Below are 24325 nucleotides of genomic sequence, written 5' to 3' on the forward strand. Positions count from 1 at the left end.
ACTACCATCACCATGGAGGCAACAATGGAGCCATGCTATCATGTTTTTATGCCACATTGTGGCCTTACCATTCAAACGTCACAGCAGAAATTGAGAGCAGGTGTTGTTTTTTCACTGTTCCGACATCCAGTTATGTGAGTCTGTGTAAAATGCATCAGTTTCCTACTGTTAGCTGACTGCAGCGGCACATGATGTCTTCTGCTCTAATCCAGCTGTACACTAGGTTTGACATGTTACCTCCAAACTGTTATTTGAGTGATTTTCTTCAGAACATCCTTTGGAAACTGTAGAGATGGATGTGTGGGAAAATCAGCCATGAAACAATCAAAATCACTTAAATCATCTTTTTTCTCCAGGATGGCTTTATCATGTACACGCACCTAAATGCACTTATTGGTCAACAAACGGTCGAACAGGTGTACCTAATGAAGTGGCCGGTGAGCGTATTATTAATAGTAATCTAAATAATAGTCTAAATTAATGGATCATTCTTCTTTTGTTGTTGTTGTTGTTTTTTATATGTGAAATTGTCCAAAATTGGCATAAAAAAATAGACACAGCTCTGAGATGAATACAGTCCTGTAAGATGTAGTGAAATACAATATAAACCTTAAATGTGTACTTAAACTGTTATTGTGATCAGGCATATGAATGAAATCATTCTCCTAAATGTTATTGTGTTTCAGAGACTATATAGACTATATACACTCTGCTGAGTGTTTTCTGTTTTCTCCTTCCTTTTTTTCAAAGCGTAGTCCCTCGTGTGGCTTTCGGGTTTTAATGTTTACTTGCCTCATTGTCCACTATCTTTTAATAACCTGTAAGTCACTGAAGTTCTTTGTTTTACTGCTGACCTGTTTCATTAATTTCGCCTGTGCTAAATCAACATTGTTTGCACACAATCAGAGGATCCATTCTGGCATTCTCTGTCTGCTGGACAACTGCAGGATCATGCATTTTTCTCTTTATACTTCTTGTCAATAAAGGTTGAGGTTTAAGTTCACTGTCTATTGTAATATGTGGCACTTTCCCCATACTCAGTGTTCCACAGCTTTTTATGTATATCAGTCATGTTACTTAAGCTTGGTTACATTTTCATTTTGATACAAATTCTTTTACTTTCTTTTTTTGTGTGTGTTTTTATTATTTCTTCAAAGGAGTGAGTTGCATCAGCCACATCTGTGGTCTCCTCAGTTTCTGTCGTGACGTTCTATTACGGGATGACTATTCAAGGCCAAATAGCCCCCTGTTTCCTGGAAACAGCTGTAACCTCATGACGACATGGAGGCTGCGGTTCAGTTTAATAAATTGCTACTCTAAAATCTGGGCATACGTTTAATGGAAATCAGCAAAAAAAATAAAAAATTAAAAAAGGTGAGACGGCTCCAACATGCATGACAATGCGAGAATCCCTCTGCTGTAACTACGCAGTCAGCGACTCCATTTGAATAAATGCGATGCTGAAGAAGAAAGCAATCGCTCTAAAGTCTGATTAATTTGTTGGTCATTCAGTGTCTGTGCTTTTGGATCTGTGTGTGTGTTTGACAAACAGAGAGGCGATGTGAGGGTGGGTTTGTGTGGAAAAAGAGAAGCAGCTATATGAGGAAAGGAAGACAAAGCTAGACACATGACAGTAACACAGAGAGGAAGTCTGCGTGTGATAGACATGATACAAAGAGAACCACTTGAAGTAACTGCGACACAGATAACAGAGCACACATCTTCACTTCTGCCTCTGACCACAACGACTGAAGCTCACCTCAGCTCTGAGAGATCAGTCCAGTAACTGCAGGTAAGGACTCTGAACTTTGTCTGGACTTGTCAGATGACATTGTTACTTGATATTTCCCACTTATGACCAAAAGTTTTACATGTATTGTGGAGTTTTTACACACTTTGTTTTCTTACATCATCCAAATTTTTAAAAAGAAAAAACAGGTAGGGTTTCCTTATATAATTCCTTAAGAGTTTGAGCTGTATATATTTGATTGAACTTACAATCGGGTGGTGGTTGTGATTGATACTAGACTAAAAAGGGGAAATATGTTATGATAATCTAAAGACTACACTCATAAAGAAAATGATTAAAGATTTGATGCATTAGATGCTACAGGTTCAGTAGGCAGAACACTTTTGAACATTTATCAACACATCCATTCATTTTATTAACCACTAATTCAGTGCAGGGTTGGGGAGGTAACCTACCTCAGCTGACAATGAGGGAAAGGTTGGGTACTCAGCAGTCTATCACAGGGACAACACAAATACATAAACATTCACACTGACAATCAATTTCTAATTATCAGTTGATCTAATGTATATGTCTTTAGACTGTGGGAGGGTGATAGAGCACCTGGAAAAACAGAACACGCATTACAAATACTTCAGAACTACCAACACCACAAACACAGTTAGTGACCCAGATTAGAGGAGGCTGTAAATCAGGTGTGAGCAATTAGTTTCCCCAAGAGGTCAAATGACAAATTGGGGCTGTTGTGGAGGCTTGCTTTAGATAATATGCCAATTTTATAAGCCGTGCAAGAATTATGGTAAATACTGGTGTTTCAAACATAACATGCAGAAACAGCAGCTTGATTTCTAGTTATTACACAATGTTTTTGTGCATGGACAGTACCTTTTATGAAATTTCACCATGACTGTTTTTTTACATACAGGATACTATTAGAAAAGGCTACCACAAAAGACATCTAAGATTATGTCCACATATTACATATGTGTAATTGTGACCTCTACAAACCACACATTCAGGTTCCCTATATGTTAAATTTAAACACAGAGACACAGGGCAGAAAGTTCCCCTCTTTTTGTTAAAGATATAAGCTGCTCAAAAAAATCTGTTGTCTGTTTCTGTGATAATGTCAAAATAATTCAGTACTGTAAATGCATTATTGTATGCATTTACATACATGATCATCACATTGATGATCACATTGTTGTGTGATCATCAAATAAAAGATGGCATACAATTTCACTTCCTTGTAATTAACATATATTTGAAATAAATTGATTCTACACATTTGATCTACCAGTTACTTCTGTAGCACCCGTGAAAGTGAATAATTATCAGGTAACAAGATACCTCAAGGCTACAGTCCCACAAACTGGAACAAATCCCTGTCATAATGAATGCACAAGCATATTTGTGTGTGTGTGTGTGTGTGTGTGTGTGTGTGTGTGTAAGTATGACCACAAAAGAACACAAAGCCAACAGCGAAGCTGAAAGCCAGCACTAGGGGAGCTTCATTCAGTGAGTCCTCTGCTGAAATAAGTATGAGCACAAGCTCAAAGCCTGACAGTTAATCGCTGCTTTAGTTACCCGATGAATGCATGTGGTCAGCATACTCACCTTTAGCATAACTCTGGTTCTTACCTGTTAGCCTTCTGCTTTCTTTGCAGGGGATTGCCAACAGCTACTGTCTTGTTCAAAGCAGCAGTTTTAAATAAAATAAAATAAAAGTAATGTTCACATTTCCACTCCTCATAAACTGAAGGCTGCTCTCTCATTTTCTGCCTCACTGCATGCAAATGGAAAGCAGCTGATTGTAACAGCGATTCTGTCTTGAGGATAATTAAAGAACTCATTGCAGGCAAAAAAAAAAAAAGTTTGACTTGTGGCTGTAATGTGATTACTGTAATTATTTTTACTACATTATTGTGATACTTGTGTGATTTTCAGTATTACAGAAAAAATTATATTTTTACTTTTTGGTAGTGATGCATTTGCATTAAAGCTCCCCGTTCCTTCTTCTTATTGTATTTAAAGCTGTTGGCAGTAGAGAAAAGGTACCAAATTCTGTAGTTTTGTCATGAGGACAAAGTCTGACTGTGTTTAGTTTCACTGCAATCCATGCTGTACAGCAGGAGTGGACTAACTGACCAAACAAAGAGTAATGTTTCTGTCCGTAGATCAAAGTTAAAAGCTTTAATAGGTACTTTGTCACACAGCTGTGGGACTGTGCTAACAAAATGAGGGCTTCACCATCTCTAAAGGCAAATAGAAGGCTCATTAGCTCCTAAAAGCCTAAATGTATTACACATGCACTCACATGCAAGCTGGAGATCAGCTTCTAGTTCAAAAGACATTGTGCCATGTACAGTGAATCAAAACAAGAACAATGAGCATGACATTACACACAAACAGTCTGTATCCATTAAATGTTAGAAAAGTGATTACGTTTTTCATATGTTAAATTTGCAAACTCGGGGAGATTTTTGTGTAAATTAGTTTAAAAACAAACATCAGCATTAACATGAGCTGTGACTCTCTGAGTGAAGACGAACAGTATCAGAGGCCTGAAATTGAAAACTCCCATCAATCATTTTATAACCATCTGTAAACCGAATGTGCAGCATTATCTACGTTTTTAACCACTTTCAGAGATGTCCTGATAAGTCTTGTATCTTCTTTGCTGCATTTGCACATTATCTTATCATCTCCCATATCAGAAACATCCTGTCTCAGAGTGATGCTAATAGACTAGTTCATGCATCTATTATTTCTAGAATGCAATAATTTATTATTATCGGGATATCCTAAAAAACTCCATAAAACCTTCAGTTCATCTGACAGAGCACGCTGCTTTAAGACTGCTGGTTTATTTATCGTTCTGAGGATATTTAACATTAGAATCGGAAGTCGGTCCTTCAGGTTTCAGGCTCTTCTTCAGTGGATCCAACTCCCAGTTTGGATTTGGGACTGTTATTGTGATTTTAGTGCTTCATAAATAAAATCTGAATTCAACTAAACTGAACATAATCACATCCACAACACGTTGGGTGAGAGAAACAGGTAAAATGGATTTAATGTTCTAATCTTTGGCACAATGAAAATAAAATCAGTTTAACTGCTATAAATCAATAAAAACGTGTTGGTACATACAGGCAGGATTTACTCTAAATATGTCATTTTATCACCTCACTTTACATAAAAGCAGCAGTGTCCATGCTTCACCACCCCCCACACCCCCCCAACTCAAGCTCTCAGTCGGATGGTCACGCAAAGCAAACGTAAGGAAACACTTTGTTACAGCAAAGCGAATCTACAAGGCAAAACAGGATTTTCACACTTCCTGTCAGTGTTTGATCTTACTTTTTGCAGTTGTAGAAACACAAAGATTTGATGATTTAAATTCTATTTAAATGTTTTCTACAGTTTATTTACTCTACAGCCTGCCTCTTTGTCTGCGTGCCTCAGATGCAAAACACCTCACACGTAAAGGAAATGACATTCAGAGCTTCTTTTCATCTCTTTCGTGTTTTGTGAAGTCTGTGGTTGGCTGCTGACTTTCCTGCTGGCAAACCACATCAACTGTGTGTCACCTATGTGCGTAAAAAAAAAGTCCGACGTTTTTTTTTTAAATTTTCTTTATAATCTGGTCATTGCAGCCATTCAACTTTAAAAGGTTTTAGCAAGAATGTTAATTTTAAAAGAAATATAAGAAGCCTGTTTACATGCTCTACAGCCATAAAAGTAACCAATCGTGTTGTATTAAGATCACGTGCACTTTTCTGCTGAACAGCTGCAAGTATGTTATCAGATTAGTAGCCAACTTTCAATTTAACACTTTTACTAATGAAAATGTATAAACAAAATGGTTTTCTGATCAAAAAGGCAATTCTCTGAAAAATACCAGTAAAACAGGTAAATTGAAAGAAAACATCTGTGCAGGAGATGTTTTGGATGGATGGTAACAAAAACACTTCTCAGATTGTTTTCAGATTCTCAGATGAATTCTAAAACTATGTTTTGCTTGACTTGATTTTGCTCATTATTTAAACTAAGATAAGCTGTCTATCTGTCAGGGTATGGAGAAGAGAGGACCTAATGTGAGAAACAGGCAGTTTTAAGCTGTTTCTAGGAATGAGAAAAAACATAAAGGAAAAAGGCCACAAACCAAAAAATGAATCCAAACACACACATAGTAATTCACAAATGTCTTGACAAAGGGCAAAGGGAAGAAGATATAAAATATGAAACTGAAATAGTAAACAAGAATGAACTAACACGGGGGGAGGCATAACAGGACAACAGATAAGCCCAGTGACAGAGTAAAGACAGAAAACAAAAACATGCAGAAGTTAAAGTCCCTGTATAAACAGATCGTGTTAAACGGGAACCAAACCAGAGAATCGCAGTCATTCCCAAGAAAACCACAAAGTTAAAACTGGAATCACTGACATGAAAAGAAATATAACTCACTGTTAAAATAACCAAGAAATCAACAAGTTTGACAAACACAAAAAATCTAAACACTAATGACTATAACAGTATCTCATGTAGCAACATAATCTCACAGCAGTTTTTGGAAAACGCAGCTATAAGCTATTGACTGTTTTTAGGCTATTTTCTTTCTGACCGTACTTGCTGGCACACGGTTACACTATATATTAAATATGAGTGTGAATTCTTTAAAGCACTGGTAGAAATCTGTGGTTTGTTAAGCATTTGTATCTGCTGTCCTTCACAGACTGATGACACACTTCCTCAGTCACATTGTCTCTTGGGTTTAAAAAGGTCAGATGACGCCTCCTCTGATCTCGGCCATCTTGGCTGCTATGTGAACAACTGAGCCATTGCACTTTTTGGTTTGTCCTGCAGACCAACTTTTTTTTAACCCACAGTAACCCATATTTCAGACAGCCCAGCCAATTCAAAAACAAGTCTTACACAGTCCTGTCACATTTTAATCTAATAATTTAGCTTCATTAATTCTTTTTTTCTTTTTTAAGTTTTTTAGTTTAGTCTCAGAAAGTTGATTTTGTTCATCTGGACGTAGCGTCGTCAGTGAGACGGGTTCACTGAGAGGACTTCATCACTTGCAGTCCACTCACTCTTATCATCATGGCCCTGTCAGGCCACAGCCCACACTTTTGATATTGCTGCATTAGGGGAATTTCTTCAAATCTACCACAAATGTACAGTTGAATTTCAGGGTAAACAGCCTCAGAGCCACTCTGAGCCCACAAAACAAGATTCTGAAACTAGAGCCATTTAATTACTTTAAATTTTTCATGAAAATGTCCAAAAGGATAAAATGTTGAAGTGATTTGTAGACAAAGACAATGGTTATGGAAGAACACTTCTGGTTATCATTTAGTCCTGCAACTTAAAAACAGAAGGAGCAAATCTGAGCTTTTTTTCACACTTTGTCAGAAACTGAATTAGTGTAATTATTTTTTGAAACCTTAACTTCTTCCTACGAAGATTTCATTACCGGCTGAATGATAAATAAGTCTAGGCATGGATGCAAAATGCCGTTTATCTGGTTTACAGAGACATTCAAACACAATGCAGGGTTTTTACGGTTTTGTTTTTTTATCTGTGGTTGAAGTAGGCTGTGCACTCACTGCAGTGCCATGTTCATTTCCCCTTGCAGCAGCTTTGCTTCTCTAAACAGCAGAAACCATGTTTGTGCTCGACAGCTGGGCTCTTTTTCTTTAAAGCTCAACAGTATTTGCTTGCAGTGGTAAGATCACTTTTTCATTTATGACCTCTGGAAACACATTTTATCAAGTAAGGTTTTGTTAATCTTGTGCTGCACTTCATAGCTTTGTGCTGAGGCCACCACAGTTGTTGATTGTTTGTCGGCACTTTCACTATAGCTGAGCTAAATCAAATTTATCTAAACTGACTCGGGTCTTTGAGGGTTCCATGCATTTATTCTGAAAGAAACTCGGTCTCCTCATTAGAATCATAATAATTTTGATTTTAGACTTCACCCTTTAAACTCTCATGATCAGACCTTTGTCCTAGAGTGACAGTTAAACATGTGCATTAAGTGTATTTAAAAATGTAAATCTGCAACTCTTCTGAAAATTGTGCCAGAAGCAACATCCTATAACCACTGTTAAAGATAATATTATTAATGACACATTTCTAACATTTAAATGACAAAACTGTATGCAGTAAGGTGTCTGGAGATCTCAAAGTACAGTGGGGCAAAAAAGTATTTAGTCAGCCACCGATTGTGCAAGTTCCCCCACCTAAAATGATGACAGAGGTCAGTAATTTGCACCAGAGGTACACTTCAACTGTGAGAGACAGAATGTGAAAAAAAATTCCATGAATCCACATGGTAGGATTTGTAAAGAATTTATTCGTAAATCAGGGTGGAAAATAAGTATTTGGTCAATAACAAAAATACAACTCAATACTTTGTAACATAACCTTTGTTGGCAATAACAGAGGTCAAACGTTTACTATAGGTCTTTACCAGGTTTGCACACACAGTAGCTGGTATTTTGGCCCATTCCTCCATGCAGATCTTCTCGAGAGCAGTGATGTTTTGGGGCTGTCGCAGAGCAACACGGACTTTCAACTCCCGCCACAGATTTTCTATGGGGTTGAGGTCTGGAGACTGGCTAGGCCACTCCAGGACTTTCAAATGCTTCTTACGGAGCCACTCCTTTGTTGCCCGGGCGGTGTGTTTTGGATCATTGTCATGTTGGAAGACCCAGCCTCGTTTCATCTTCAAAGTTCTCACTGATGGAAGGAGGTTTTGGCTCAAAATCTCACGATACATGGCCCCATTCATTCTGTCCTTAACACGGATCAGTCGTCCTGTCCCCTTGGCAGAAAAACAGCCCCATAGCATGATGTTTCCACCCCCATGCTTCACAGTAGGTATGGTGTTCTTGGGATGCAACTCAGTATTCTTCTTCCTCCAAACACGACGAGTTGAGTTTATACCAAAAAGTTCTACTTTGGTTTCATCTGACCACATGACATTCTCCCAGTCCTCTGCTGTATCATCCATGTGCTCTCTGGCAAACTTCAGACGGGCCTGGACATGCACTGGCTTCAGCAGCGGAACACGTCTGGCACTGCGGGATTTGATTCCCTGCCGTTGTAGTGTGTTACTGATGGTGACCTTTGTTACTTTGGTCCCAGCTCTCTGCAGGTCATTCACCAGGTCCCCCCGTGTGGTTCTGGGATCTTTGCTCACCGTTCTCATGATCATTTTGACCCCACGGGATGAGATCTTGCGTGGAGCCCCAGATCGAGGGAGATTATCAGTGGTCTTGTATGTCTTCCATTTTCTGATGATTGCTCCCACAGTTGATTTTTTCACACCAAGCTGCTTGCCTATTGTAGATTCACTCTTCCCAGTCTGGTGCAGGTCTACAATACTTTTCCTGGTGTCCTTCGAAAGCTCTTTGGTCTTGGCCATGGCGGAGTTTGGAGTCTGACTGTTTGAGGCTGTGGACAGGTGTCTTTTATACAGATGATGAGTTTAAACAGGTGCCATTCATACAGGTAACGAGTGGGGGACAGAAAAGCTTCTTACAGAAGACGTTACAGGTCTGTGAGAGCCAGAGATTTTCCTTGTTTGAGGTGACCAAATACTTATTTTCCACCCTAATTTATGAATAAATTCTTTACAAATCCTACCATGTGAATTCATGGATTTTTTTTTTCACATTCTGTCTCTCACAGTTGAAGTGTACCTCTGGTGCAAATTACTGACCTCTGTCATCATTTTAAGTGGGGGAACTTGCACAATCGGTGGCTGACTAAATACTTTTATGCCCCACTGTATATAAAGACTCTTCACACACCCCAAAAGCCACTTGGTACCATTTCGGCAGTTTTCTGAGCAGGTCAGGGGATTTTTTTCCACTTGCACGGGAGGTCTGTGGAAAGTGTTTGAAGTGCCTGAAATATTTTTAGCATGTAAGCAACATAGCTAGCAACACTGCACTGCATTAGTGCACATATAGAGAAGTCTCTAAAATATTAGTTGACCTAGAACTTTCAGGAAGGAAATAAGACATGCTTCTGAAACAGTTCACCTACATGTGAATAATGGAGAAGTGTAAACACGACTGTGCAGATAATCCGCCCGTATGTTATGGGACGAAAGAAACTGACTGGCTGTTTTCCAGTGTTTAAAATACCCACACCTGTGACCTGGGACTAATGAATGTATACATTTATCTACTTAAAGTGGTTCTTATTCTGCTTTTCATTATTTTCTGTCTTATACCGTTATAATCATGCAAGCTCAACTTTAATATGACTTCAAATACAGTTGTCTCTGTATATACACAAGTAACCTGTGTCTCGATAAGCAGTGTTGAGAGGACTGTAAAGCGAGACAAGCACACAGCCAAAAAGCCAAAAACCTTTATTTAGTTAAAGGGAAACACAGGCATCCATAAAACACACAGGAGCTAAACTAATACTTTGGAAAAACTCAGGAGCCAACCAGAGCAGAGCCTTAGTGTGTTCCAGAAAGAGAGTTTACTTCAACGCTGAGTCAGTTACGGCGTTACAGACTCTGTGAACTTAACTGGATAGTTTCTCTTTGAGTTTATCTCTGATTCCTTCCTTCCTGCTGCTCCTGCCGCTGTCAAAGTTCAGAGCGAGGTGAATTATTCTGCAGAAATTGATCCTGATATCCCAGTAAAATGTGGGTTTGTTCCACTGACAACTTCATGGTTAATAAAAATAGTAAGTGTGGGAACAATGATTACATCACAGATTTATTCTCAGCTCAGAGTTAAATCTTCAGACTATCGGACAGTTTCCTTGCAGTGGAACTGAAAACTCAGAGTTGCTGATTAAACTCAGATTGTTCAGTCTGCTTCCTGGAATACGGACTAAAAAGAGAGGAGTGAAAACGAGACAGACAGTCACAGAAATAAACTGAAAACAAGAGAAAAAACAAAACCAACAACCAAAGTAAAACAGGAAGTGAACAGAGAAGCAAACAGGCAATACTAAAAAAAAGAAGACAGTAAAACAGAAAAAGGAATATTAAACATTTAAAACCATCTATAGGAGAACAGGATTATAACGTATAAAGACAGAGCTGAAAAAGAGTGGAAGGAAAAAAAATATATAGATATACATATACACACATAAGCAGCACGGTGAGCTCATGATTAGCACTGTTGCCTCACAGCAAAAATGTCCTGGGTTTAAATCCACCATCTGCATCATTGCATGTTCTCTTTGTGTCTGTGTGGGTACTCACAGGTACTCCAGCTTGGGGTTAGGTTAATTGGTTATTCTATATTTCCTATAGGTATGAATATGATGTATAAAACAGGGCTCCAAAACTAAAAAACAAACTAAAACTCGGGGATCTGCAGAGCCATGTGAAACCATGGACCTGCTCTAAACATGTTTCCTGCTCTTTAGTCTTTAGGATGTCAGCGAGGTCATATGCTGATCTCATGCCTAACTGTATACAGATAGGCTCCATCAATCAGAAAAAAGTTGGCTTATAGGTGGAGTCTGTTAATCTATATTTGTTTTTAATATAGACTCTTGTGTTTTCTTCCCGTCTCTCGGTTGAATTACACAATAAGTAACATGCCTGACATTTTGGCCCTTTTCTGTTTTCTCTTTTCCAGCCACACAATGTTTCCAAATACTTCTCTGCCCACCCACACACTCAAGTCTTCTAAGGATGACCAGGCGGTGGACATTGATGCCATCATGGACAATGTCAGCATCATCCTGTACACACTGACTGTTGTACTCGGCATCACAGGGAACTCTGTGGTGATCTGGGTGGCTGGATTCAAACTTAAGGTAGATATGGAGTGTGTCATATATTTGAAATAACTTAATATTTACAGTTTAATATTTTACAACTCCCTATAAGACTTCAGGTTTTCACTGCAGGTAACATGTATGTGTAACATTGCATGTGACAAATAAAGGCGGGATTTATTGATTGATTGATAAGCGTCAGTAACATTTGGGTAATAACATATTGGGATAGAAGACAGCACAGATATGTGACTTTGTCAGTGTCACAGCACCAACACAGGAAACCCAAAGCAACTTAAAATAAAAGAAAACAACAACAACAATTTGTCCCCTGCTTGTAACTTTTGCAGGGAGCTGTAACCGGGATAATTCACTTGAGTATAGGGGCTCTTTTCTTTGTTACATAACATAAGATTCACACTCATATAAACACTAGCTGTTTTTGCTAATGCTAAAACTTTGTAAGATGATTTAAAATGTGGGATTATTCATGAAAAGTGATACAAATTAAAAATGCAATTCTAGTCAACATTTTATCTCACGCAATCCTTTTTTAATTTAACCTTCAAAATAGGCAAAACTCGCGTATAAGGAAATCAACTTAAGTCCTAAAAAGCTTATGTCCAAGTGTGTCATAGCTAAAGAAATAAGAGTTTGGCAAAGGGTTAACAAGAGAAGTAATGATCAGTGAGCAGAAACTTGGCTCTGTGAAGAGAAAGAGGAATAATAATGTCACGTCTTGTCTTGTCTTGAGAGTGTCGATGGAGAAGTACAGAGACAGTCAGAAGTAGTTGTTCTGTGTCTTTGTGGATTTAGACAAAGCATATGATAGGTTCCATGAGAGGAACTGTGATACTGTATGAGGAAGTCAGGAATGGTAGAGAAGTATGTGAGGGTGGTGCAGGACATGACGACATGAGGACAGTGAGATGGTGGTAGGATGTGTGATAAGAGTTACAGATGGGTTGAAGGCATCAGGAATCTGGGCCCTTTTTGTTTGAAGTAGTGCTGGACAGGCTGAAAGATGAAACCAGGCAAGAGTCTCTGTGGACTGTGATGTTTGCAAATAACATTGTGATCATAGTGAGAGCAAGTGAGCCTGGAGAGGTGGAGGTATGCTCTGGACAGATGTGGAATGAAAGTCAGTAAAATCAAGATCAAATACATGTGTGTGAAACTGATGGACATGCAGGGAGTCGAGATATTTGAACTCATCTGCCTTCACTACCTGTGTTCAACTATCCAAACTGACGAGAAAAAACAGAGAAGAAGAAAGTAGCAAGAGTGAAAGAGGAGATTTACAAGAGAAGGTTTAGTGAGACATGCTATGATTAATGGTTTGAATACAGTGACATTAACGAAAAGACAGGAGGCTGAGTGAAGAGCTGAAGATGCCAGGATTTTTATTGGGAGTGATCAGAATGAACAAGATTAAAAATTAGTACATCAGAGAAACAGCTGGGGCTGAGCAGTTTGGAGGCAAAGGGGGAAAAGATGAGGAAAAGAGGAAACCCACCAAGGAGGCGAATCATTGTGGTGACTCCTAAAGGAATCCGTGAATCTGTAAGAAGAAGAAATTATGAGGAATTACTCACAACACATTATGCCTGACTGGGGATTTGTTGCTTGTAAAAGTGGATAGTGTGGCTAAATTTATTTATATATATACACACACACACACACACACACACACACACACACACATATATATATATATATATATATATATATATATATATATATATATATATATATATATATATATATATATATATATATATATATGTGTGTGTGTGTGTGTGTGTGTGTGTGTGTGTGTGTGTGTGTGTGTGTGTGTGTGTGTGTGTGTGTATGTATATATATATATATATATATATATATATATATATATATATATATATATATATATATACATATATATACATACACACACACACACACACACATACACACATATATATAGAGAAGAAAGAAGAAGAAGGAACACGAGAAGCTGGAGAAATACCAAGGGCTCAGAGAAGAGCTCGAGAGGATGTGGAGGGTGAAGGTAACGGTGGTCCCCGTGGTAATCGGAGCACTAGGTGCGGTGACTCCCAAGCTAGGCGAGTGGCTCCAGCAGATCCCAGGAACAACATCGGAGATCTCTGTCCAGAAGAGCGCAGTCCTGGGAACAGCTAAGATACTGCGCAGGACCCTCAAGCTCCCAGGCCTCTGGTAGAGGACCCGAGCTTGAAGGATAAACCGCCCGCAGGGGCGTGCTGGGTGTTTTTTTATATATGTGTATATATATGGTCAGTCCACTGAGTAGTCAGTTGTTATTGTTGCAAACATATCGATCCCCTCTACCTGACCCAATAGGACATGGTTAACACTTTTCTCAAGGTACTTACTTTACCCTGCAGGACAGCACTAGTAATGGGTGGTTACCAGGTTTAAGGCCAAACTGTTTCCAGGTAAAAACAGCAGATGAGGGCGCGTACTAGTGATGTACAAATGATAATGGCAATTCAGTGCCATTAAAATCTTTGATTTTCTTTATGTTCCTGTTATCATTGTTGTTTTATTTTCTTCTTCATCCACAGCCAAAGGTCACCAACGTGTGGTTGGTGAATCTGGCGATAGCAGACCTGATCTTCTGCTTTACACGAGTTTTCTCTCTCACTAAGAAGCTCTTCTTTGAGCACTGGCCTTTTGGTCTCTTCGTCTGCAAGTTCAATGGCTTCTTCAAATATGCCAACATGTTCTGCTCTGTCTTCCTGCTGGCTGTGATCAGTCTGGATCGAGTGCTCTGCATCTGGCAGCCCATCTTCACAAAGCGTCGACGCACCATGTGGGTAGCGAGGATGGTGGCGGTCTGCGTCTGGATCGCAGCGATCCTCTTCAGCATTCCCTACTTCATCCATCGCCAAGTCTACCTGGGCAAGAAGAACCTAAGTAAGTGCTCTGTGGATCCGAAGGAGAAGGCAGAGGGGTACAACAGCACCAAAGCTGCTCTCTACTCCATCCGCTTCCTGTGTGGCTTCATATTTCCCTTCATGGTGATTCTGGTCTGTTATATCTTGGCCGCTGTAGGAATCAGACGCACCCGCCTCTCAGGGAAATCCCGCCCCCTGCGTATACTCGCAAGTTTGGTCATTGCCTTCTTCCTGTGTTGGGCACCTTACCATTGCCTCTTACTGGTGAAGATGGTGGACAATAAAAATGCAGTGGTGAAAATCTGGTACCCTGTAGCAAAGGGTGTTGCCTACTTTAACAGCTGTGTGAACCCATTGTTGTACTTCTGCATGGGGCTAGATGTGAGGGGGCGATTCAGGCAGAGTCTGATGGGTGTTTACAAAAGAGCTCTGGCAGACGATGTTGATGGACAGACAACTCACTCCAACGATCGCTCTTTGGATGAAACCTCAGTGTCAAAGCACAGCACTCTCATAGCGGAGGGATCAGGTCTGACAGCAATGGGTGTGGCTAAAGTTTAAGTTTTCCCTCTATTGATCCTGAAGCTTGGTAAATGGCCTGCATTTGTATAGCGCTTTTCTAGTCCATAGGACCCCAAAGCGCTTTACACTACATTCAGTCATTCACCCATTCACACACAGGCGATGGCAAGCTACATTGTAGCCACAGCTGCCCTGGGGCACACTGACAGAGGCGAGGCTGCCGGACACAGGCGCCACCGGGCCCTCTGACCACCACCAGTAGGCAAACATGGGGTTAGTATCTTGCCCAAGGATATTTGACATGCAGCCAGGAGGGAGCGTGGGATCGAACCACCGACCTTCTGATTAGTGGCTGACCTGCTCTGCCACCTGCTCTGCCACCTGAGCTACAGCCACCTTGCAGGACATGTTTCAAACCTATCACAATATCATCATTATATGATACGTACACTGGTAATGAAATAAATAGAAAGTCTTCACCTATGATTGGATTGATCCACAGTGGCTCAAAAAAAAAAAAAAAAAAAAAAAAAAGGAGCTGTGAGAAGTGTTTGTGTCCACCTTAACCTGGATTAGCTGGGTTGATGTATCACAAGAGAGGATAAGGACAAAATGAGTATATTGGATAAATTATCAAACTGACACCCCTCCATGATATCAAAGTACTACACGATTGTGGCATTATTATTATCCACACCAACCTAGGGACTAAAGAACCAGATTTAAACAGGTAAGTTTATGTGGATAAAATAATTCAAGAAAACAAAGAAAAAATATGTTTAGATTAGACAAGAGGGCAGCATACTAATAATCAGCTAATGCTAACAAGCTTGAATAGCTAGGGTCACACACTGACACAGAAGCCTGTCAGACAATGCTCAATGATATACAGACGTCTCGGACAGCCTGCTTGTACAGTTACTGCACAGTTTTATTTTTCATGTTTGTTTTGTTTGTTCAACAAAGAGAAAATAGTCTGACTCCAGATGAAAAGTGTACTTAAAAAAATAAAGATGGTCACTTTGTACTTGATTTCGGCATAGTGGGCAAAAAATATTTAAACAACTAATGTTGTAATTCAAGTACTGGGACACTCTTTCTTTCACATTTTCCTTCTCAAACCAGATTTTATTTCCTGGTGGTGCATTTGAAAAATTCCAAAATGTGAGCAAGTCATTTTTGAAAATATTTATTTTTAAGAAAAAGCTATTGTGTTGTAGATATATTGCAAAGCTGTTTTACATTTTATGTTGTTCAAAGTGGGCAGCACGTGATATAGTGGTTAGCACTGTGGCCTCACTCACAGGCCAGTGTGGAGTTTGCTTGTTTTTCCTGTGTTTGTGTGGGTTCTCTCTGGGTACTCTGCATTCCTCCCACAGTCCACAGACATGCAGATAGTGGTGTTAGGTTAACTGGTGACTCTATATTGCCCATAGATGTGAGTGTGTTAGTAGAGCCCTGGATGTCACATTTCTGAGTTGTGTTTTTGAACATGTAATTGAAGTCACAGAAGAAAAGTGGAACCGTGATGAAGCAGAGGGAAGTGAGACTACTAAAAGAAAAGCCAGTAATAGCTTTAGTCATGACTCTGTCTTGTGTATAGAGGTCATTCTGAAAGTTAGATGAATGGAAACTGTGCAGTGTACCAAGCTGCATCGTGTGGTTTTTGTTTTTCGTCTTTTTTTTGTTACCATGAGAAATGCGTCAAAAGTATTTCATCCATCCTGTGTGTATCTTACTGCTACTTAAGAGGGAGAGTGGGCTGAGACTTTTATGGCAGTCAAATATTATGAACATGGAATCTAGTTAATATCAATCCATAGCAACCAGCTTATAAAACACAGCACCAGAGTATTTACTCAGCTGCTTACACATCACTAACTCTGTTTACAATAAAACCATTTATCTGAAACCTGCTGTTCCTTTTGTTTAATAACATTTCTGCCATAAAAATATGATTAAAGCTAAACGGAGTAGCTGCAATGATGTGCACGTGGGTTTTTGTAAATAACTGAAATATAACATATGACTTTGTAAATAGCACTGTCTATGGGATTATATTGATAAAGTTTAATTTTGAAGTGTCATTGTGCGAAGGTCTGCAATATGTCTGTGCTTTAAGAAACACAGTGTTCATTAAAAACTGAAAAAATAAAATTGCTTTTGTGTTTTATGTTTACAATAAAAAGCTCAACTACTAATTGAAATCCTTCTGACATTCAGTGTAAATCACACAGGAAGTAAACGTGTTCAAGTTGTATTATATGGACGGAGATATTTCTCTTTGACATAGAGCACCAGAGTTTGCTTCCTTTTACAGATTTGCCACTGAATTTCCACAACCATAACCTTAACCATACTGAAGCTAACATGCACAGACAATAACACTAACATTCAGCTTATAAACTATATTTTATACCTTTGTGGAGATGAACAACATCAGTGTTCTTGTCTGGGGATATGTAGGTTAAGACATAAATTACAATGATGTAAGATTAAGACATACTTCATCACATGACCTGGTTCTTTGGCTTTTGGCATCATGAAGAGAAGCTGGGGGTTATCAGACTCTTCTACTGTGTTGAACTGCCATTTATGAATTCTGGAGGGCAGTACAATGTAAAAACTTTTATTTGGCCCTTTGTCAGTTACATTTCTTAAAGAACAAATAACTACTCAAACTGAACAAAAGTGGCACTTTTTATTTTGCTTCAAATAAATCTCTAAATGAGCAACTTGACTTTCTGTCTTGAAAAATTGAAATGGAGCTAAGCTCTAGATTCCCACTGGCCTCATTGTGGTGTGGCTCAGCCCTAAACAAGCTGGCTAAATCAAAACGAAACTACGTATTGACAAGTATCTTGCCTTCAAACAGAAAGCTATAATATGTGAAATGAAATGGGGGAAAAAAGCAAAGAGGATGTGATCTGATTATTTCTGCGAAACCACTGTTCAGAAGAAGCTTTCAGGAGAAGAGGAAGCTTTTATTTAGAAGAACATTATTACAGACACTGTCCTCATTTTGGATATTTCTTGTCTGCTACTTTCACTGAATCAGACTTTAAAGACTTTGAAGCCATATGTCACAGTGGCTGGTGTCCCCTTCTTAGATATAATGCATGTGCACATACTACCACCTATATATGAAGTAGTGGATTACAGTTTCTGTAGTTTACACATAAAAACAGTCAAAGATTTTATGTGTAACTAAAAGTAAAATGTTAAATGTGTTTGGAGTACCTCTGACTTGGTAACAATAGCCAAACCAAAATTTTCATATTGATGCCAATACTATTATTTGGCGTGAAGGCTGCCACATAAATTGGTTCAAATGTGAAGGAGGGAGGAGGAAAATGCTCTACTTCGACTCGTAACAAATCCTTTAACATATTTTACATTTTTTGTGAATGAGTTAATGTTGTTTGCTCGTTGGGTGTTGTTTTGAAAGTACCTGGAGTTGGGTGAACATCAGCACCTTTAACTAATATTATTTTTCTATTATGTTCGAGTCATGAAGTGTTATAAATACAGGAAATATCCAGATCCAATTTTAAAGCTATAAATAACATTTAAAGTAAGTTAAAAATCAAATCAGTGTCATTGTCAGGGCTCTGTGTGCGAGCAGGCGGCGAGGAGGATCCAATAGTGATGTGACGTTCTGTATCGAGGCTTCGAAGCTTGTGTCGAGTAATTGAGGGGGCGTTTCCGCCATGCGCGTATCGAGGCTTGCTTCATTTATGGGAGGAGCTGAAAATGATGACGTCCGAAGCCTCGCTGCCCGGCTGTTCCACGTGACTGGTTCATGAAGTGGTTCGAACTTTGCCGCGAGATATGACAGCGATACAAACCCCTCAGACTTCATTCAAAATGTGGGTGTTTGATGGAGAGTTGCGGTTAGTGAGTTTGGAGACAGTTTTGAGGTTTATGAGAGTGAGGAGAGAAAGTCAGGAGAGAATGGAGCCAGCTAAGAAGAGGAGGATGTCCTCCCCTGTGTTTTGATCTTATTCCTCCCAACAAGGTATGTAAATTTCTACAGAAGATGTATTTTCATAATACTGATGGTGCAATACAATTTATGTTAAGTGGCTTTACTTTTGTACAAGGTGAAGTGTTTGCTATGTGCCAGGGAGCTGGGATATAACAACAACACCTCATCCATGCTTAGGCACTACAGAGCTTTGCATGAGAATAAGGGGAACACCGATTGTGGAGCAAGACCAGGTGAGCCATCAAATGCCATGATAATATAGCATGCAGTAATGTTACTAAATGATATAACAATATTATACAACTGTAATAGGTTACGTGTGTGATATTTATATTTGTGCTTTGTCTTTATTGTCTTTCCTCAGGAGAACAATCTCAAATAGATGAAGACCTGGTTAGCATGGTGATCGAGGACTCCCAGCCATTTAGCATTGTGGAGGACAAAGGATTTAAAAGATTTGTTAAATCATTAAATCCTAGCTATGTTCTCCCCACTAAAAAGGTCATAAAAGCAGTGAAAATTTAGTTTTTACAGAATAAAATGTGAACAGGCAGGACTGAGGCTCAAAGCCTCAGTGTGTAGCTGTCCATACCTCAACGTTACAAAAGCACAACCACTGTCCACACCCCAACCACACCTCACCTCACAGTAAATGATCATTTCCATTTTAAGCATTTCCAAATAATCATTTTCCATACTGCCAGTATAAATATACACAGTATACTGCCATCACTACAATATACATGTTTTACACACTCCTTTTGTTGTTGACATTTACAGGCAGTGTGCAAGAGGCCACACTTCAAATTCTTGCCAACTAATATTTTTACGTCCTGTAGATGTCCTACTAGAGCAAATGAAGCTTCAAGAAGCTTTGCGCTGGGGTGAACCAATTGGATGAAAAGCTTCAATGCTTCATGAAGCTTCATCTGCCCATCACTAGGATCCAAGCGCAGGACTCAGACACTGAACTGTAAATCAAACCTCAGCTTTATTGCTGGCATAAAACAAAAGAAGAAACTGAGCAATGGTACTGAACATGGAAAACTGCCACAAAAACACACATGCATGATCTGATGGTACGACGCAACACCAAGCATGGGAAAACACAGGGCTTATATACACAGGGTAGTAACGGGGGAATCTGCAACAGGAGGGAGACACAGCTGGGAGAGATCAGGGCTAACGAGACATGGGGAACAAAGCTGCACACACTAACATAAGAAAAAGACTTTCACAATAAAACAGGAAACATGAATCACAACTCAGAGACACGGACTCAACACAGAACGACAGAAAATGACACATGGAACTGAACTATATATGAAACCACAATTCCTAAACATGGTTAACAGAAACATGAAACTCAAATAATAATCATCACAACCACAACAAGAGAACAAGAAAACAATCCATGATGCAATCCATGACTCAAAATACTGTGACAGTCATACTCACTCCAAATGCCATGCACAGTAGCAAGGCGACAGATGTGATTCGGCACAACAGAAATAAACTGAATTGAAGGGAATTGAACCAATTTATTTTATTGCGTTAAAAAATGATTTTCAGAGCTTAATTTTCATTTGTTCAAAAGGATTTCTTTCTATAATACTGACACGTTGTGGCACCATTTGCACAATCATGGTACACCATGATTACATTTGTAGTTTATTATTAACAGGAACACAGTGGAAAGTATATAATTGGGATCATTTAAATGAGTGGTGGAAACCACTTCTTCTTCCACCTGTCATAGTAATATGCAAAATATGACAGTGAAGAGTCATCACGGTTCATGTGTGCTCACTCACTCACTCACTGACAATAATGGCTGATCACAGATGGCCAAGACACAGTTTATGACACATGTGGCAAGACCACAAACCTTGTCAAACACAAACAAAAGTAAATCATAACACAGAACATGATGATGAGATAACGAGGCAAACTGAAGAGAGGGATAAACTGAGAGGGATAGGTGCTGCTGAGGAAAGAAGTGTCACTCGTAGAGTCCTTTGGTGCTGCAGGCACTACCGCCTCACATCAATTCAGTTGGTCAATATTTAGTCAGGTAATGTTGTAGAGCATTTAAAGTGGATTATATAGAATAGCTTTCATTATTTAAAAAAAAAAAAAAAAAAGAATAGCTTTCATTAAATTATACAGTATATCTGCAGTGAAGGTTAGGCTTTCAAAAATAAAAATACAACTTAAGAATATTTTATATATAAAATAGATAGATAATAATATGTAAATAGAAAATGTTTCCCAGCTTTATTATTATTATCAGTCACATTTGTTTTGACTGACTGCATTCTTGTATGATAATTCTTCATAATGAAACAATAAGAACAAGTAGTCTGATGTCTAGTATTCATTATGAATGTATCATTTGAAGTAACCTACTTTTGCTTTGGATTTTGCAAACACACTAAGGTTTTGTAGAAAGTATTTGTTTCAGATCAGTATCGTCGATATCAGCCTGAATTTTACTTGATATTAGACTGGAATGAAAATCAGTGGTGTCACACATCACTGCTAGATCTAGCTGTGTTTTAACAATGCCATTGGCATTTATCCACTGCACCTGAAAGAGGGTGCCTTTCAAATGGATGAGGAGTGGAAGAGCTCATGATCCAAAGCATACCACATCATCTGTAAAACACGATGGAGGCAGTGTGAAGGGTTGGCTGTGCATGGCTGCCATTGGCACTGGGACACTAGTGTTTATTGTGACACAGGACAGAAGCACCCAAATGAATTCTGCGATGTTCAGAGACATATTGTCTGTTCTAATTGAGCTAATGCAGCTAATGCTAAATGCAGTCAAATCGATTGGGCTGCATTTCATAATACAGATGGACAATGACCCAAAATATCCAATCAAAGCAACCCAGGAGTTTATTAAAACAAAGAAGTGGAATACTCTTGAATGGCCAAGTCAGTCACCTGATCTTAACCCAACTGATCATAGATTTCACTTGTTGAAGACTAAACTTCAGACAGCAAGGCCCACAAACAAACAGCAACTGAAACCTGCTGATATGAAGGCCTAGCAGGGCATTAAAAAGGAGGAAACCCAGCGTCTGGTGATGTCCATGAGTTTAAGACTTTAGCCTTTCATTGCTGGAAAAGGGTTTTTAACCAAGTATTGTACATAGTTTCAGTTATTTAATTAGTCCAAATACTTTAGAGCCCCTGAAACATTTACAATTCATTGTAGTAACGTACAGAACCAAAATTATTAAAAAGTCTCTGTCCAGATATTTATGGACCAAACTGTATTTACATGTAATTATATCTGGTTTATGTTGTGAACTTGACTGGCATGCTCCAAAAATTATGTTAATATATGTTAAGTATAGAAAAAAAAGAAAACAAAACAAAAAAAGACTAAAAGAAAGAAAAAAGAATAAAATGTTAGACTGATGGCATCTTGTAAACAAAAGGTCAAACTAAACTTGAAAACTAAAATCATTCTGGAAGAACACTTTCTGGGCATCAATTTAACTCTAGATTTTAGCAAAATAGCCTTTTGATCTTATTTCACACTTGCATACTGAATTGGTGGCACTAATCTATGGCGCTCTACTCACTTCCTTCAAAGTGTTCAGCACCTATGATACATGACTACATGAGTGAAAGCTGCAGGTCATTTGGTTGGAGCCACAATAATGTGGTTTCGGCTCAGGCTGACGTGGGCTGTGCATTCATTACAGAGCCATGTTCATTTCTTGACCGCAAAAGCTTTGCTTCTCTAAACAGCAGTGAGACAGTCTTTGTGCTCAATCGCTGGGACCTTTTCCAGTATTTGCTTCCAGTGGTAAGATCACTTTCTAATTTATGACATAACTCCTCCATTAACATGTCTTCAACCAAGGCTTTCATGTTACTCCTGGAAACAGTTAATTATTATAAAAATAATTATGTAATTTTCATCTCTGAGAATCAACAGGCATATCCTACAACTTCTGTTAAAAAATAATAGTAATAAAACGTTTAACCATTTTATTTTCAAAACCTTAGATCAGGAAACAGCAAACAAACATTGATCTGAATATCTCAGACTGGTGCCAGTGGTGACACAAGGTTGCAGGGTTTACGTAGGGAGGTGGCTGGAAACTATACTGGAAACTTGACTGGCATTCAAACAACTTTTTTAGGTTTTGCAAATTTCAAAACAATGCTGTGACACATGAGGGGTCGGAATAATGTAGCTCTGACAGCAATTTGTGGCTTTCTGAGCAGGACAGATCTGAAACCGTTTGTGGTGAACTACCATTCAAAGAGCCGCGGTGGTATGCTAACACATCCTGTGGCATATTATTACACTTGCTGCTAAAACACCCAGATGTGTCCCACTTGTTTAAATCGATTTATTTCAATTTAATTACACAGTGGCAATTCACAACACCAGCTGCATCAAAGCACTTGACTTTACCTTACACTACCTCCTTTCAACAAGCCCTTGGTGATGGAGGGAAGGCAAAAAATAAAAACTTGTTTTTAACAGGGATAAACCTCCTGCAGAAGCAGGGTCATGGATGGGCAGTCTGCCATCAACCGTTAGGAATAAGGAAATAGCAAGCAGAAGGATATAGGACAAAGGACAGACAAGAGGAGGCACACTTAATAATGAATTATTACTGAAGAAATACTCACTGCGTCATGGGATGTCCCCCAGAAGCCAATGCTTGTTGCAGCATATTTAATGGATCACTTATCTCGAACAAACACTAGTAAGCCTGCTGTCCGAAAGAAATGAAATGTTAGATACTATGATGCTTTGAGATCTATAAGATAAGATGGGGCCTGGTTATGTAAAACTTTATATGTGAGGAAATTAAATTTTGGATTCTGTACGGTTAATTTACTTTTTTCTCAAAATGGATGAAATGCTTTGGCACATATTTACTAGTTAACAAAATAAGAATCTGGCTCCAGTTCCACACACTTAAAAATACAATCTGAAAAATGTTTTAACTGGTGGTGTTGCATTAAAAGCTGTTTGCTTTTCTGAAGAATTTCTGCAGACGGTTTTTGAGATGAGCAGCCTACTTTCTGTTTTCCCCCTTAACTGCAGAGCATTGAAAAGATGGTTCCTTGATAAAAAAAAAAAAGAGCCATTTCTCTGAAACAGCAATGATAAAGACATGTAAATGACAAACAACTGATCAGATGTGCGCAGCAGTTTTTGATACCAAAAATCATTTCCCAAATTCTAAAACCACAAATGGTGTCAGTTATTACATCTTTAAAAAAAAAAAAAGTAAAAAGAAAAAGAAAACAACAATTGAGAGGGCAACATGGAAGGACAACAGCAAAACAAATAAGAATACTAACTAGGCTTACTAGCACTTGATTGGTCGATGA

The 24325-nt window shown here is 38.8% G+C and overlaps 1 protein-coding gene across 1 annotated transcript; it reads left to right on the top strand.

Annotated features, from left to right (window-relative positions):
• Positions 1-1698: 1698 nt before the first annotated feature.
• On the top strand, positions 1699-17051 carry LOC146643182 (N-formyl peptide receptor 1-like). The gene is made up of 3 exons (XM_085396879.1): positions 1699-1792; positions 11383-11563; positions 14107-17051. The coding sequence occupies exons 2-3, from the start codon at positions 11390-11392 to the stop codon at positions 14998-15000; spliced, it is 1068 nt and encodes a 355-aa protein (XP_085253005.1). The 5' UTR covers positions 1699-1792; positions 11383-11389; the 3' UTR covers positions 15001-17051.
• Positions 17052-24325: the final 7274 nt, after the last annotated feature.

Source organism: Rhamphochromis longiceps, linkage group LG22 (assembly GCF_057381845.1).
Source record: "Rhamphochromis longiceps isolate RC_006_pf linkage group LG22, R_longiceps_female_GT1.1, whole genome shotgun sequence".
Taxonomy (NCBI): Eukaryota; Metazoa; Chordata; class Actinopteri; order Cichliformes; family Cichlidae; genus Rhamphochromis; species Rhamphochromis longiceps.

Excerpts from the sequence above, each read along its gene's own strand:
- LOC146643182 (XM_085396879.1), top strand. The coding sequence starts at position 11,390 with ATGTTTCCAAATACTTCTCTGCCCACCCACACACTCAAGTCTTCTAAG. Across the intron at positions 11,564-14,106 it reads TGGCTGGATTCAAACTTAAG|CCAAAGGTCACCAACGTGTG; the intron begins GTAGATATGGAG and ends CTTCATCCACAG.